This window comes from Pholcus phalangioides, unplaced genomic scaffold (genome assembly GCF_987345545.1).
Source record: "Pholcus phalangioides strain wild (caught in Gottingen) unplaced genomic scaffold, Ppha-v1.0 ptg000017l_1, whole genome shotgun sequence".
Lineage (NCBI taxonomy): Eukaryota > Metazoa > Arthropoda > Arachnida > Araneae > Pholcidae > Pholcus > Pholcus phalangioides.
The window spans coordinates 32,379,138-32,397,540 of record NW_028301610.1 but is presented as its reverse complement, the minus strand read 5'-3'; the positions used below and the strand labels follow the sequence as shown (position 1 = coordinate 32,397,540).

The window sequence follows — 18,403 nt, the reverse complement described above, 5'->3', positions numbered from 1 at the left end:
ACCACTACATTTAGATGTGTGATGCAATCCTTATTCATGAATTTGCTAAAGATAGAGCATCAGAATGTAGCCAAAGGGTAGAAAATGTTGTAAGAATGAGAAATTTTGGCTTTTGTATATAACTTTAAATAACTAAGATGCTTCATATGAAAAAAAATAAATATATATATATATTCTGGCCACTTTTATGAGACTTTTTGAAAAAAACTGCTTATAAAATCTTATGTCATTTAAAGATATACCATCAGAATGTACCCCAAGGATATATAATGTGGTAAAAATGAAACATTTTGGCTAGTAATGAACCAATATGATATTTTTCAAGGAATAAAACTATATTTAGGCCACTTTTATTTGATTTTTTGAAAAAACCCAAACTGCTTTTTTTTAAAAAACCACTTGGTTAAAACCAAGGTTTAAACCAACGTGGTTTAAACCAAACAACCCTGGTTAGGATGGCATGTAAATTGCAGAAAAATATTGATCCATCAAATGGATGCTAAAGGATTGAGGTGCCACTCAGTATACTGCGTAATATACTTGGCTCGAGACATCGTTTCGCCACATAAGCTGCACCAATAAAAAAATTCCCAGCGGTGTTCAACTTTTTCTCACTGCTGGAGGAAGTGGGGGAATTTTCGACTACTGGTTCCGCGAAGAGATGTCGTTCAACGGACCATCGATTTCCAATGCTGACCAGTTTGCGACATAGGCAGGAAAACATCAATAATAGCGATTCGGTAAAAAATCATATTTTTAGAAGCAAAAGTGTATAATCATATTAATTAGCTAAAATCATGCTAAATACAACAAAATCGTAACGGATGGCAGGTATGCACAACCATTGGATGTTCCAATCCCACCCCCTGCTTTCACATTTCCTATTACAAAAACAAGGGTTGTTCTCTGTTCTCCCTCTTTATATTCGGGGGAAGCTTCCTCTTATTTTTATAGGCAATGCTAGAGAATGCCTATTCTAGGAAAGATCATCCCTTTAGAGAAAAAAAATAAGGACTTTTTTAGGAGTGGTTGCAAAAAGTAACGAGTTATAAGGGCCCTTCCCCCCAGAGGGAAATGAAAAGTAAGGAGTTTGTAAGGATGTATGAACCCTGCAGCAGGCAACTTGCCTAACCGGATGGTAAAAGAAATAAAAAACACAATGCCCATAATAAACATTAAGAATGATTTGTGTGTTCATATAAAGGCAGTATAGTAAAGACATAGTACAGTGCAATCTTTCCCACAAAGGATACTTCCCGTAAGTGTGAACACCTACTGTTAGCACATACTACGTATTACGCAAACAGGTTTCATTGTATTTTACAACCCATTAATGAGCAATCTTCGTTAACATGCAAAATTTTCTGTCCCAAGTGTGTCTGTAATAAGCAAGTTCCACTGTAAATTATTTTTGTCACTATAATCAGGAAGTCTGCTGTTGAAACCATTAGCTCAAATAATGACAAAAAATTCATTCAAATACACAGTATCTAGTTGGGGCCAAACAAAACTACCTTGTGGGCCAGCTGTTGGCCACTCCTGGAATACACAACTTATAAAATACATTCAAGTAAACATTTTAGGCATTAAAACACAATGAAACACAGATACTCAATAGTCCAGAGAAGTGCAATGTTATAAAGGATTTGTTACAGATGAAATATACTAACACTATGAAAAGCGCATCAGGACCAGAGAATTACATAGTGCCCGAGTGGTGCAGTGGTAAGATGCTTGTCTTCCACCAAAATGAAGGTTACTGTCAGGATCTGCGGGTTTGAACTGGGGGAAGAACAGAGAAAACAATTTCTTTATCTACCGAGCCTGGGGCAACCATTGATAGATGGTGCTTTCATTTCCCCTCCCAACTCCAATGGTAGTAAGTTGCCATATGGCAATATGACTGGAGTTGGCGTGCGGTAAAGTAAAGAGGGCATAGTTATATAGGATTTTCAGTATATTTTCTTTTCCTTTTTGTTAATTCACAACAACATTGTTTTCAACTATCCATAAAATGATTAAAATGCTTTAACCTCGACAGTTAAGTCATTTTGAATTTTAAATTTGTTTCACATTTATTTTTAACTGAAATTACCTAAGATGGATTATATGAATATGTTACTACTAAATGCGTTCAACATTTACAACTAATTTTGCTAATTTTGAGGTATATGTGAGCATTTCATAAAGCTAGGTGGACTTTTAAAAGGTGCTGTTTAGCGCCCCCCCCCCCCCCCCGTTCAGCCAGGGTTGGGTTTTTGACATGCATGACAAACATAAAAAAAACTGTCAAAAACCTAAATCAATGCTTTTTGATAATGTTTTGAACATAATAGGTATCTATATAACATGATGAAGAACTTACCTTTTTGCATATTACAATGTTTTATTTTTAAACATTTATTACAATAATTAAAACAAAATATTAATTGCAATTTGCAATTTTAAATTTTTCAACATAAGAGTCTAGAACATATAAAATATAATTTTATGGTTTATTTATCTAAGTTACTCATTAGTTATGTTCAATTTGCTAAGCCGAATAGAGCTGTCTATTTAAAATATGTATGATAGGGTATCAGGGTTAGGTTTCTGACTTCAGAAACTAAATAAATATTAAAAAAGTCAAAAACTTACTGTCAACATTGTTAAATAGCTTTAGTTAACCTGATAGATATGTTAAATAGCAAAACATTTACTTTTATGTAGATTAAAGCAAAATTATATTCGGAATTATAATGACTTAGAAAAAATATCTATTTTGATATTTTAACTTTTCTGATCCGCCCAAAATTTTATTCCATATAAAAACTGATGCAGCATCTGTTAATACACTAATTAAACTAATTTATTTTCACTTAAAAATTTCTTAGCTCAGAAGTGTATATAAATTTAGTTTTAAAGAGTATTTTCAACCAAAACAGAGCTGTCAGGACTTGATACCCAAAGCATTTGTTTTGCACATTTAAAAAATGCAGCTTCAATTGGAAAACCATTGCATTATAAATGCTAGCAAATATACCATATCATGGTGCAAAAGTAAGAATAAGTTTGACTAAGGATAAGTTACAAGAGTTTCTTAAACATCATATACAAGCTAGCATTGCCAAATTAAATGACATTTTAGTGCTACAATTTAGTATTTTGATCGCTAAATATATTTCAATGTTATGCTCAATAAGAGTATCGTTTTAAGTATCAGTGATTATCTAGATAATTTAATAACAGAAATCAACATTAAATATATGATGCAATAAACTTTTTTAAACACTTATCTGTTGTAAAAAAAGTACAGCAGATGGTTTATATCAATGCATATATATATAAGCAGTTTGAGAAATTTTAGAAGGTCAAGAATCATCTTGAATCAGCGAATGTCAAATCATTCCATAGTTTTTCCTTCAGTGTTTGCTATGCTTTATTCAAATTATGCTTTTTTCCTTATAAAATACACATTTTCCAAAATAATTCTGTAGAGAGTAGAAAACTATTTTACAATCATATTAAATATTTATTCTTTGCATAACATACTCACTTTAAACATTACATGCAATTAACGTGTGTATTTCCAATGGGAATTTTTATATTGAAAAGCAATATTTGAGGTTTTTGATGTGACGGTTTAAACCATGGTGCTGCCATGTGTCAAAAACCAGCCAACCCAGGAACTGAGGCTAAATTTAAATATCCTTGTTATTTAGGATAAAAACTGACTCCATTGAAAAATACAGATAATTAAGTTATCAAAATAAAATGAAAAATAAAATCACCAGAGGGGTAGTGTTTTTTTTGTTGATTTCAGCGAGCTTTCCAACACTGAATGCTTCCCACAGTTTCTGATGTTTCTCGGGAAATTCTGCAAAAGAAAAATATTTTTATAAAATGTGCTCAAATCTTTGAAGATTTTTGCATAAAAATTGTGTAATACAGCATAACCCTAACACTATAAAAGAAGGAAACAACAATGAAGTTAAATAGTAGAAAGACATGTAGACTCACAAAAATACCATAAAAAGAAACAATACAAAATTTATATAAATAAATAACAAAAGCAGATATGACATCGCTGAGTGCGGACAGAATCGAAACTGACAGACTTTCCTTTTTCCCACTAGCGCAGGCTCTTCTCGTTCATGAATGCAGTGCCACAGTATCCCCCTTTCCAGTGTTAGTTGCACAAACCAATTACTTGAAAAATTGTGGGCCGTATATACAAACATTTAGCAACTCTAGACACCCCTCCCGTTTTCTTTGTATCAGAGCTCTTATCGCAGACATGTACGATGAAACATTCTTTCCAAAACAAGTTTGACCTTCCATTATCTGTGCAAATGAAACCAGGTCCTGAATTTCTCAAAAATCTGTTTTTAGAACACAGCACTAGGTGATTTTGACGGGAAACCAGTTTTTGTGTATTAGGGTATTGAGTAGAGCGGCAGGTTTGGACCCGGCTTTACAAATTGCTTTCTGCGCACAGACGAAACAGATTGACACAGGTAAAATACAGTGAAACCTTTTTAATGAGCGTAAAATGAAACATTTTATAGCTTTTGATGCTGAACTCCCACACAAAAAAACCTCTTGGAAAAGCAATTGAAACCTATGATTTACATTTTTTTCTACCAGAGTATCCACCCTATTGTTATAGATTGCATTGAAAATAATATCTTCAGGGCTCTCACTCAGAAGTTACAAAAAGTAGGAAAAAGTAGGATGGGGAAGGGTACCTCTCTTACACAACATAATCATAGCATAACAAAATAAATTCCTAAAAAAAGTTGATTAAAAAAAGTATTTAAAATTTAAAAAATGTATTTAAAATTTAAAAAATGTATTTAAAATTTAAAAAATGTATTTAAAATTTAAAAAATGTATTTAAAAAAAATTCATTATTATTTTTTCAATAGCAATATTTCAGTATCCTATATGATTGACTCAAGTAAAAGCAAAATGACAGAACTGACTTAGTTATAAAAACAATTTTTGGCCAAAACAGTGCACTAGTAACTACAGATAATTCTTCTCTGTGCTCTCGTCACAATATAAATTTTTTTTCTTCTTTTCTTTGGAGTCTTCCACAGTTCAATCTGTTTTGAACAATGCACACACAGCAAATTATGAAGGCATGTAAGATTTTAAGAATGATGCTCATTCAAGACCACATTCAAAAGCACAGTACAAAATGTGTAAATTACAAGCTCCGATGTAAATAGGTCAAGGTGAACAGGATGGTTTTACTGCATTGCCATCCCTTTTTCAAAGGGATTTGTTTACATTTTACTGTTCAATACCAGTGTAATCATTTTTGAAAAATGAAGCACTTTCATTTCTAGCTCTTCACTGAGTATTGTATACATTGTTTATGCCCCTGCATGCCCTAAAAATACAGAAGACAATGGAATGCTATCGAGTAGCATCAGAATCACCAAACCTAGAATAGGCCTATGTATCCAACTGCTCTGTAATGCAAGCTGTTGTTTCACCTATACACAAATTGTGCACCATAATTTTGAATGATGACTGCTAGTTACCATGAAAAGTAAATACAAAATTATTTTTTCTATCCAGATAGAAGATTTTAATGACTACTCTACTTGTTGAACCCTCAAACTAAGCAAATGAAAAATCAATAAACTAAGTAGGCCACATATGCCCCCAAATAACCATGAAAACAATACTATTTTTGCTCCAGCAGAATCATTAATCTACAACATTTGTACTATTTGGCCGATTCCCTGCTCAATTAAAATCAATTACATGAATTTTGTCGGTAGGAAAAGTAGGACAAAAACTAGAAAGTAGGACATATCGCCAAAAAAGTAGGAAGAGTGGGAGCCCTGTTTCTTTTTGTGTGTGTGTGAGGCTGAATACCCAGATTCCACTATTTTCAGCACTGTTTTCTGGGATACAGACCTGTAAACCTTCAGAAGGTAAAAAATCTTACAACTTCCCTGCAAAAATCCAGCAAGCATACTTTTTGTATGCTAAATGTTTTAATGGTGATAAGAACCCACATACAAAATAATATATAAGGTAACCATATATTGCCCACATTTTACAGGACACAGGGGGAGTCTACTTTCTAAAGAAAAGAAGCAGTGGAAAAACAGCAAACTCAATGTGTTTCTTTTCTTCATTTTTTTGAAGTTTTTATTCTTCTCATGTTGATTGTAATACTTGAAATCTGGCAATATCAATTTGAATTCTTGAAGCCCTGTACACGTATTTGTATATTTTTATTAACTGAAAGAAATTTATATGAAAAGAAAGCTTATGACATCTAAGTATTTTTCAAAAGCTATGTATATATGCAATAACAATTTCAAACACATAGCCATACCAAAAATCAGTGCAATATCATTGTTTTTGTTGGACTGAAAAATGTCATACACTGAAAAAAAGACTAAAACAAATACAGTAAAACTGCTGTGATTACGAATAACTTGGTTTATGAGTAACTCCCCCAGGATGAACAAAAGTTGTAAATAAATTTTAACTTGAAAATTAGCAATGTCTCGCGATAACAAGCAAATACTTTGGAAGTTTCTATAAAATTTGACTCCATAAAAATACAGATTTTTTGAAATATGAATATTTATTAATTAGAATTCAGTGAAAGTATTAGGTATACCAAAGTTTCCAAAATGAGGACTGATCTATAAGAGGTTTTGTATATTAACTTTGTCTTTTGAGTATCACATGATCAAAATTAATGAGTTCAGGGGCTGACCCCAAGCATTGTTTTTATTATTTTAATAGAAGATTAAATAAAAAAATATTGTACTCATATGCATATTAATGGAAACCTTTAATAGTTTAGGACCCTTGTTTGACTTGGGGTCTGTCGCTCATTCATTAAGACATCACTAACTTTGAAATTGGCATTCTTAGCACAAGCCCATGAAAAAAACTTTTTCACCTTTTTGACATGTGCTCATGAAAGTAGGAATTTAAAAGTAAAGTTCCAGCTCTTAGGTATCATTCTGAAAAATCTGAATGTGCTTTCAATACATAATAAAGTTGACACTTGATGTTATGAACCCATATGGACTTGATAATTACTTCCGTCATAAAATCGAAAGTTTGTAAATGGGAGAGACAATAAAAAAAATTTTGGGACGTGCTGGAACCACTTACAGCAGAAACAATACTTTGATGATTAGAGAAATCAATGTAATTTTTGTAATCTCATATTGTTTCGCAATTCCTGTCTTGGTAGGAGTTCACGCATTAATTTTTTTCATAAAATTTTTTTTTCATCCACTTATCAAGGTTTATTATTTTCCGTTTTGTTGACACTGTGAAGAGGAAAGTGGACAAACATACACAGCAGTTTGCAGAAGTAGAGTTAGATAGACTCTGGACTAAAAAATAGTTTTCTCAATAAGCTAATGTATCATACAATTTCTCAAACCACCAGTTTATCCAATCATAATGCACAAACAGTGAATTACGCTGTCACCATATCTTCATTTCATGGTCATCCCACCAACAATCCCTCTGCCTGACACAAGTTAGCAAAACACCTGCATGATTATGATAATAAATTGGTCCCTTTCCCCTCTTTTTCCGCTATTTCTTCTAAAGAGGCATAGAATGTCTAAATCAAAGTTTACTTTTTTTTACAACAAACTCGGAGGACGCTGAAAGAATAAAACAACCAAAAAGAAAAAAAATATATAGAAGGAAAACAAAGTTCGTAAAATAGATTTAATAGAAATGAGAGTTCATAAAATAGAGCAGATTTCAACATTAGTTGTATGGCATGTTGTTCGGGACAGAGAACCAGTTTGTAAAAAAAAAGCATGTTCATAAATTGGAGGTGTACCAAATTGAGCAAAAAAACCTCCATTAAAAGTGGGTAAAAAGGTTTACCCCTGTTTAAAGCTGTTTATTCCCAATTTTCCTCCATTTTCTGAATTTGAATATCTCAGTGAATATTTCACGTAGAATCAAGAAATTTTTTTAGTTGGCATCAGGAGAGACAGGGCAACAACTTTCTAATTGAGTTTTTGGACTCATGGGGACAGCAAAAAAAGTAAATTTTTTATTTTAATAATTATACAATCCCTTGCAACATGAATGATGTATCTGAAATTTACACATTATTTGGATAATTTTTCTAATTGGAAGTATGCCTCTAGGATCAACAGTTTGCCAGTAAAATGTCATATGTCGTTACCTATACACCCTGTATATAACCTGTATGTATATTTTTTGGATTGTGTGAGCAGGTCCACAGAACAAAGTATGCTCATAAAACCGAAGTTCAACCATATAAAATAAGTATTACCTTTCAATTTCTTTTTAATCAGCTCAGAATTTTTACCAGTTTCTTCACCTTGAACAATATGATTGGCTATTTTCGTCATATGTCCCATATAGCCCTGATTTTTCTCAATACCAGTCCTGAAAATATACATATTAAAAAAAACGATTGTTTCTTATTTTTTAGGAATTCCCTTGAAGAATTAAATAATGATGGAAAATAAACAGCTTTGGTCATATACTACAGTTTTTTAACATACTCCATTTAATAAAAAATTTTACTGATTTCTTCAAAATCACTTAAATTAGGATTTCATGCTAACCAGTAGCATAAAACATTAAAAAAAATCATGCATACTAACTCATCATATTCTCCAATTTTGAAACATTCTAACACTGTCTCTGTTATCTTATACTCCATGAGTAACTGCAAAAAAAGTCAGTTATACAACATTATGTTGTGAATTTTTCAAGAAACATAAAAAAACAATATTGGTGACAAAAAATCAAGTTTTTATTATTTATGCACATTTATATCTTCCAAAGCTGGAATTTTGTTTACACTAGGAAAGAGAAGAAAAGATAAGTGTGAATTTGACTGTTCTTGTTTGTTATTGAACAACACCTCTCTTCGAACATACACCATCATATTCCTTTATTTCTGCTGTATTAAGAATATGTTGAAAACAAATCTTTATTATTCTTTCCACTTCAGGAGGAAGAGGAAAGTATTGCTGAGTTTAACCTTTAGGCTGTGAGAAGTCAGAGAAATGCTTCTCTTACTGCAGCAGGGTAAAAAAAAAGTCCCCAGATAGATGAAAGTCATAAGTTGCAAATATAATACAATCAAAAAAAAGTGTAGTACACAAAGAATCTAGATTTGAACCCACAGTTTTTGGAGAATTTGGGGGAAAAATCATGACTTTTTATGAGCAAATTTAGTGTGAGGAATTTCTACAAGAAGTCAGACTTTGGTTTTCTCAATCAAGAGCTGTTAAACAACAAATTTTCAAAAACAAATAAAAGTGTGAAAATTCTGTTTTTCTCTACCTTCTTTGATAATTAATGCCCATTTTGATATTATTCAGCTGGAGTGCATTGAGAATGTGTACTAATTAATCTGAATATTTTTGCAGTCATTAAGAATATGAAAAGTATCAAAAGTTCCAATCACAATATGTTAATAAAAGTATATTTCCTTAATAGCATAAGAATGATAAGCAAAATTTGGGAACAAGTTTTGTAGCTAATGATATGAACTGTTTCCGTAAATCCAGTTTTGAACATGGTCAAGAAATTATGCAGTGATGCTCATTCCAGAACAGTGGAATAATATTAAAATTTGGGAAACAGTTTTGTAACTGATGATAAAATTTTAATTCATAACTATTATCGTATGTGAATGTTGACGATTACATTGCAATTTGCGGTCATTTCACTGATCCAGGATAGATAAAATGGATGATTCAAATTTTGGATAATTCAAAATTTTTTGCACTGACTTTGGACTTTGAATTAACCAAGTTTGACTGTATTTATTACTTCAGGCCCAATATTTTTGTCTTAGTAGATAAGATATTTTGTAATGTAGTATCTTTTGCTACTTTTATGGGGCATATTTAAAAGTTTTTATTTTTTCTCTCTTGCAGTCTAGTGTGTTGGGCATTATATTTAAATTAATATTTTCTTTAAATTTTTTCGTTGATTTGTATTGTAACACATCTTAGTTAATGAGAGGCTACGACGTTCTGAGGTTTTGAGTGCTGTTATCTCCGGGCAGGAAGGCAGATGACATTTGAAATGTTTTTTTGTAGGTGAGGGTTCCAAGCAAGGTGAAATAGGTGAGAACAAACCAGGTAAAAGCAAATATTGGCGAGTTTCTGTCAGAGTATAGTGACTTACTACTATCTGCTCGGGAGAGGGGTTTGGAGGTAGTAAAGATTCCAGTACTGCCAAGAGGGAATAGGACATTTAGAAGTAGGATCCAGCATTTTAACTCAAGCAAGAAGGACATTTGCTCCTCTCTTGGGATCATGTTTTTGGAACTTCCTAGTTTCACCAATGGGCGGCTTTGTCATGATTGGATTCACATGTGAGTGAAAGGAGAAGGGGGGGGGCTGGGATGTTTACGATACGCTTAGGTCATTTCACAGACCAAGTAGACAAAAATGTGGGTTAGTTAACGATAACAGTATTGATGGGAAATTACCCACCTCTGACTTGGATGGTTTCTTGAATGACACTAAATCATAGGGAAAATTAAAATGCATCAGAAGCCTGGGTAACAAGAATTTTTACAAACTATGATAGCTGTGGAGGGCTATGATAGATGCAGAGGACCTTGTAGCCATTACAGAATCTTGGGCAAACAGTGGGGATGAATCCTTTTTACATATCTAAGGATATGATAATTATTTGACATATATATGATAGAAAAATGGGGTGGAGTCTTGACTTATGTGAAATTATGTTTGAAGGCTAGAGAGTGTAATGTACAGAATGATACTGAAACTACATGGATTGAGCTTGAAAACAAAAAGCATCATAAGTGCTTATAATATAGATTAGAAATCTATACAAAAGATTTTCTTAAGTTGGTGCTCAATAATTTTTTGTGTAAGCAGGTATCAGAAGATACTATTTTGAATTTGATTCTCACCAGTTCCGAAGATCTTGTTAAACATGTTTAGGTTGGAGACAACCTTTTTTCTAGTGACCATTGGATTCATGTGTAGTGTTTTCAATGACTTTTTCGCGTCGCTCTTCAATAGTAAAGGGGATATCCAAAGTACAGGTGTGTGATGAAGTCCTCAACAAAATTCATGTGAAAGATGCGGAAGTCTTAAAACTTCATAGAAATTTGTTTGCTACAAAAGCACCAGCACAAAATGATATTTTTCCTTGGGTACTTGCGAAATATGCGAATGAATTGTTCTGAAGGCAGTTTCACAGATTTATAGGAGAAATGTTGAAGATATCGTCCAATGCAATTGGAAACTTTCTAAGGTTGTCCAGCAAGTTTGACGAGCTCTCTCGAAAATTTTGGTTATTACTATCAATTGGCAATTGAAGTGGATAGATGACAATAATGTAATGTTGGAAAACCAGCATGGGTTCAGCAAGGAAAAGTAGTGTAACCAACCTCCTTCACTTGTATGATCACGCAACTAAGGCTTTGGGGGAAAAAAAACAAAAACGTCTATGTGGTTTATATTGATTTCAAGAAGGCATTCAATCAGGTTCAGCATGGTAAACTTGTGAAGCATTACATGAGATTGGAATCAGGAGCATTGTTGAATTGTATAGAATCATAGTTGCGAAATAGGTCACGGCGGGTTTTGGTGAATTTTCTGAGATTGGGTGGTGTTAAAAGTGGAGTCCCTCATGGAAGTGTCATTTGTCCCATTCTTTTTCAGTTTTTATCGATAAGCTTGATCAGGGTATTGATGGGATTGTGAATTTGCAGATGACATGAAGCTTATGGGGGAAGTCTGGAATCAAAGCGATAGGGAGAGGCTCTACACAAACTTGAATATGATTGGAGCATGACTTTCAGCAATGTTAAGTGCATGGTCACTCATTTTGGTTTGAACAACCTACGTTTCACTTACGAGTTGAATGGTGGTATCATTCCACATGGAACTAGGGTCATCGATTTGGGAATTCTTATAGACGAGTAGCTTAGGGGTTTTCTGAATATTATTCAGCCGTGGTAAATACAGAATGTAATACAGAATGTTTGGTTTCATTCTGAAAAAGGTCTCTTGGAATTCTCCTAAAGTGATCCTTCTACTTTTCTAAGGCTTAGTTTGTCCTGGATTGGAGTATGTCATAAGGTTTTGGCCATACCAGTATCGACTGAAGGGACAACTCGATGGTAGCGTTGTCACACACATGGTATTTTTCTTGAATAGGGTTGTTAAAAAATGGAATAGCTTACCACTGTGGAGAGTCATGAATTTTAATACATATTGGGATAAATAGAGAGGGAAGCTATCCATATTTTGATAATACAACCATAATTTTTTTTATGGGCAGTGTACTATATTTATCAATAATTATTGGTTTTTATTGTCTTTTTTTTGGGGGGGGGGGTTGCTGTATTTTGTTTATACCTCTGATTGGGTTCCTGTATTTTTGATATACAGTCGAATCCCGTTTTAACGAATACCCGTTGTAGCGAAAATATCGTTTTAACAAACATTTTTCTAATCCCCAAATAAGTTTACATAGGAACAATGCTAGGTAACCTGGAATTCCTTTATAACGAAATTTCGTTGTAACGAAGTTATTCCTCCGGTCTCTTGGCATTCGTTATAACAGGATTCTAATGTAGTTATATAAGATATGTTTGACATCCATATTTTTTATGGGCAACTTTATTCAACTACCTTGTTGGCCATTTTGCCTGTTGTGGCCTTTGAATTTGTATTAAAGAGTTTCACCTTGAAAAAACATTTCAAATCATTATAGGATGATGACAGCAGGCTACTACACTCATCATACGTGGATGATGGGAGTACACTTGAGGGTAAAAAAAAGGATCATTATTACTTCCAACCCCATCCTACGGTTGCTAAACATCAAAAGTTTATAAAGTTAATATTCTTCCAAACACACACACACACAGACGGGGATGCGTTTACTCATCATTGTCAGGAAAGCCGTTAAATAAATAAATAGATTAGTTACCTGATCAAGTAGATAGTGTACCTTATTGCCTTCTTCATCTACAGTTGGTTCATTTGTGATTAAGATTGTTTCGATGATGCGTTCCACATGGGTATGAAGAAAATTATTGTATTTGTACTTGAAAAATAAATCCTAGCACAAAAAATGATTGTAATTATTAAAATTCTGAAAATTTGAATTTATTGAAAATAAACATACTATATATATATAAATTTTGAAAAAAAAACAACAAATTGAAATGTTATGCAATAGACATATATACTAAAATTAATGCATAATACATAATTTAAAGTTCATAAAAAATTAAAGAAATTTCTTTTTGTTTTAAGGTAAAAAGAATTCCTGAATAATATCAAACCATATGAATTCAATTGCATAAACATCACTTGATTTTGAAAAACAGTTCTAAGTACAGCATAAAAACAAAAATGAGATGACTTTCATCTCGATACATTACATTTGGATGTGACCGTTTTGATGCTACTCTTTGGATGTGGGACATTTGGATCTGCGCCAATTTGAAGTAAGCAGTCTGATTGGTGGAAGGGAGGATCATACAAGCCAATCAAGAAAGACAATTATGTAAGTCGGATACCACACCACGCACATGAACCACATTTTGATCAGTTAGAAAAATCTAAGCATTGTCAATATAATCAAATATAATTGGACAGGGTCACAAGATGGCGTCCAAATTGCATCAGTCTGAATGTCTGATGTCCAAATGGCTGCATTCAAAGAGTCACATCCAAATGTCCGGTTCCGCTTTTAGCTTACAAGGGATTCAGGATCTGCGTGAATAGGAAATTTATTAATCTTCATCAAGCACGTTGAGGGAAAATTCATGATTTTTATTATGAAAATAATTCTTACACTTTAAAAAACATTTTTCATGAATCAAATAAGTCAATCATTTATAAAAAAAAATTGTTATTAATGACAGGATATAATGGATATAATTATAAAGGATATAATGACATATATTATTGGAGTATAATCATGAATGAATCAACTTTATAAAATAACTGTCCTAAATATGTAAGACATGTCTTCATATGAGGACATTCCACACTTAACAAAATGGGCATATTTAAACAGAAATGATTCAAATCTGATTTAATGCAAACCCAAGGCCTCCCCCCCCCCCCCATAAGGTGTTTTATTAGAAGGGAACATTTTATTTGATATTCTACTAGAAAGTATTTTGATTTTAATATTCAACTTTTATACTGTCTTTCCTCCCCGCCAAAGTAGCCTACCCTTGCCACACTTCCCTTTAATTGATTGCACCTCACAAGCTGATATAATCTCTGGCTTAATTCATTATGGACTGAGTCTGCCCAGTCTCTTTAAAATTAAAATTGAATTTGAGAAAAAATTGAACATTTCACATTCTTGAAAAGAGAAAAAGATGCAAGAAGAAATCAGGAAAATTTCAGGACTGGAATTACATAAAGACAGATTTTTAAGACTACTATATTTAAAACACAATTCATAGCAATTTCTTTAAGAAAAAAATTGAAGAAAAAACACTCACCATTAATATGAAAATAACCTTTAGTGTTACCAACTCGAAGTTGACACTATGGTTATTTGTGCTAATCAGTGCGGAAAACAAATGAACAACTTCCAATCTACCAGCACCAAGAGGAGGATCTAGTACACCAAATGTTAAAGTAATAGCTGGCCTCTAACAGAAAAAAAAGTTAAATTAAACAATGCAATTTAGTTTTATTGAATTTATAAGGAAATTTAGGAATCCTTAAAAATTCAGTGGATTCCACTTATGTTTTTCAAAACAACTGTCATGAAAAAGGTTGTAAGCAGGAAAACGCTTGAGAATGAGAAATCAATATATAAATTTTTATTAATAAAAGTTGAGAGCATGAAAATAAGTCACACTAAGTGGGAAAACATTCTAAAAGGGAACATTATAAGTGGGATCCACCGTGCCAATAAATGATAGTTTTCAGTTTTATTAACAACCAATTATCAGATCCTAATAATTGTAACAAAGAGTCCCCTTGCTATAACATGCACATGGATATTTTGTGCCTTAAATAAGAACTGTTATTATAAATTCAACTAGACTCAAAATCTACATAAAATCTGGTCAGTTATATCATACTTTTCCTATAATGCAGTCAATCTTTTGTCTCATGACATGCATAACAAAAGCGGAAGCGGTTACTGTCAGGGCCATAACTAGGGGGGAGCTGAACCAGAAGGGGGTGCCAAATTCACCCTTTAATTGCTTCTTCTACATTACAAGGGGCGCCAAAATGCTGGCTTGCCCTGGGTGACAAAATATGTAGTTGCGGCCCTGGTTACCGTACCATTAACACCATCTTAACACAAATGAGTTAACTTCTTGCAGAAAGGCAAAAGGAATAACATCAATGATGAGTACTCTTACCCTACCCATTTTTTTCCTGCTGGTGCTGAATAAGATTGGTAAAATGTTTTACAGAAGTTTGTACTTTCCCTGCTGGGTGACATATTCCAACACCCTTTCTAACCCTTTAGCATTACCCCCTTTTTTTCCTTTCAAACGATGCCCCTGATAGAAGTTGGCGACACCCTACCTTAGAGCTGTAAGAAGTTGGCAAAACACAGCCTAATCCACACTCCTCATGACCTAGGCTAATTCTGGATTAGGAAATGTTCCAGATTACGGATCAAGTTTTGCTTATCTCCGAAGTTTATATATCTAAAACAGTAATATGCCCTTTTGAGCACTTTGCTTCATATTTTACTTTGACAGAAAATTGTAAAACAATATATATACATACATATAACATATAATTTAATTTTAAACCATAATTTGCATATCATATCATAGCATGATGAAAAAAATCCCTTTACTTATTCTTGTAAGCATTGCTTGGATACAAAAAGTGAAAACAATTTTTTTGTTTCCAAAGGGGTGGACAAATCCAAAAAAAAAAAATCTAGGCCTCAGAAAAAAATTTTTATATGTCAGAAAAATTTTTACCTGGAGAAAAAGGTCCAAAATAGTATACTTCTTTTGACTTTTCAGGGCATAGTGACCCTCTTTCATGTTGGCAGATATAAATCGCTGCTATAAATTCCAAACATTTTGTGCTGTTCTCAGCTTGCAATTTAGTAACTACACAAAGAAAATTTTAGGTGCAAATACCAATTTTTTTTAGTCACCATGGCGACCTGGGATTTGTCCAGCATGGAGAAATGAAATGAAGAAAGGGAAGCTTTCATTTGATCAAGTTGATTTTCTGACTAATCACTTTCATTGAAGCACATACAGGTGTCCAAGAAGCCCAAAAACTGCAGTGAACGCCAACAATATATTGGAGGAAAGGTTAAAAAAAAACATGGTTCCAAAAAAACATGGCTGATATTAGACAGAGTCAAAACAGGATTTACGCAAAAAAAAAAAACCCATCAAAGTCCCTGGCTTGTAATTTTAACTGTTGCCACTATTCTAATTAAAAAGTTTGCTTGGTTATCTCTAACTTCTGCCAAGTGAGATTGATGATCTCCCTCTAAAAAATACTTGAGATTATCGTTAAACAGCAACTGTTTAAATGGATGAATGTGCTATAATAATGCAAGATCTGAAAACCAGTATCAGTTTAGGAAGGAAAAGTTGTGTGTAAGCAATCTGCTTTGCTTTTACAATACATCTTTATGAGATGTATTTAGCTCTATACATCTTTATGAGATGTATTTAGCTCTATACATCTTTATGAGATGTATTTAGCTCTATACATCTTTATGAGATGTATAGAGCTTTAGAAAAAGACAAAAAAAAAAACTGGGGAAATTGTCTGGATTTTCAAAAAGCATCCGATTGGGTAAAGCATGGTATACTCTTGAAGTATTTACATGAGTAGGGATGGAGTCAGCTTTCTGAATTGGATAGTTTGTTATTGCAGGATAAACTCATTCAGGATATCAATGGGATTTTCAGAAAAATTTGCAGTTGTCATGAAACTAATAGGTGTGGTTGGACATCCATACAATAAGGAGTTGCTCCAGACCAACTTGAATGTGATTGCAGCATGGGCAAATGGATGGAGCATGCTTTTCAGTATTGAAAAGTACTTGGTTGCTCACTTTGGTTCAAATAACTTACGTTTAAGTTAGGAGCTGCATGGTAAAATTATTGTAGATGGTACTAGAATTATTGATTTGGAAACTCTGATTGATGAGTAGCTTAGGTTTTCTGAACATTGTTTGCCAGTTGTAAAAAAGACAAATAGAATGCTTGGTTTCACAGTTGAAAAAAAATCTCTTCATGAGTGTCTCACCTTCGTTCACCATCAATCACATCCCCAACTCTTCTCAATCACTCATCTTTGCGCCCTTTTCACATTCTTCATTTTTTGAAATACATATAGCATCTATATCTTATTCAAGAATAAAAATAAAGTATGCTAGTGCTGCTCTTGCTCGCCATTTTTTTTTAAAGTAAAACTAACATTTAAAGCATTTTTTATTGTTTTTTGGATAATTTGGGTTTTCAATAATCTGAGGAGGTGACTTTGATCCCATCCACCTTAGATTATCGAAACTACTATATTCAAATCTGTGTAAATCGTATGAATACATACCCTAAAGTGAAACATCCCATACACTTTTTAAAATACTGACAAATTCTTTGTCATCCAATAGCATTCAGAGTTCATTTGCTTAATATATAACCCCTCAAAAATTCTCTCCTCTGAATATTTCAATGCTTGTCAATTAAAGGGTTAAAAAACTTTTTTTTTACATGAAAAATATCTCAGTAATGTCAAAGGCTTACTTTAGAAGTTAATTTCCAAAATTTTTCCTAAAAGGAGAACAGAAAAATTCCAGTTTATGTAACTCTTAAAAATGACTTCCCTTCTCTGCAACATGAGTAACGGCCAAAAATATGGCTACCAAAATATTTTTTTTTTCAAAAGTTTAAAATTATGGTGTTAGTCACTCAAGAATATGTCATGTTCACAAAAAAATTGCTTCATTAATCGTAATGAAAATTTTATTTATATTCTATGCAATCTGAAAAAAAAAAGATTCTAATGTGAGTAACCATTGGGTCACTCATTCATGAGTGCCCATTAAGGGACCAACAAGAAATTAAATAAGAAAAAGATGTTTTCTATCACGTCTGTATCATACAAAGCTGCAAATGATTTGTAACTTTCGCAAAATATTCTATGAGTTTTATGATATTAATCACATGGTTTTTTGTGAAAATAGCATGTACACTCATTGCCATAAAAATTTGTGCACCAAGAAGTAATTGTCGGATCGTAACAAAACTTGGCATGAAGATATATATATCTGGAAGATATGCGAATGATTAGATGCACAGCGTGATTGCGCAATGTGTAATGACATCAGAGGGCATTCTCCTTGGCATATAAAAAGGTATGCAGAGGAATTTTGCCTGTACCTAATCTGTTGCAGAGGG

General features: G+C 32.9%; 1 protein-coding gene across 2 annotated transcripts in view; it reads right to left on the bottom strand.

Moving 5' to 3' along the window:
* Positions 1-18,403, bottom strand: part of fmt (phosphatase 6 regulatory subunit 1-like protein fmt) — a 143,674-nt gene that overhangs the window by 45,448 nt on the left and 79,823 nt on the right. For both annotated transcript variants that reach the window (XM_089247105.1, XM_089247106.1), the window contains exons 10-14: positions 14,498-14,650; positions 12,961-13,092; positions 8,631-8,695; positions 8,294-8,409; positions 3,771-3,856 (exon numbers count right to left, since the gene is read on the bottom strand). In XM_089247105.1, coding sequence (XP_089103231.1) covers positions 3,771-3,856; positions 8,294-8,409; positions 8,631-8,695; positions 12,961-13,092; positions 14,498-14,650 — 552 coding nt within the window. The remainder of the gene's footprint in view (positions 1-3,770; positions 3,857-8,293; positions 8,410-8,630; positions 8,696-12,960; positions 13,093-14,497; positions 14,651-18,403) is intronic.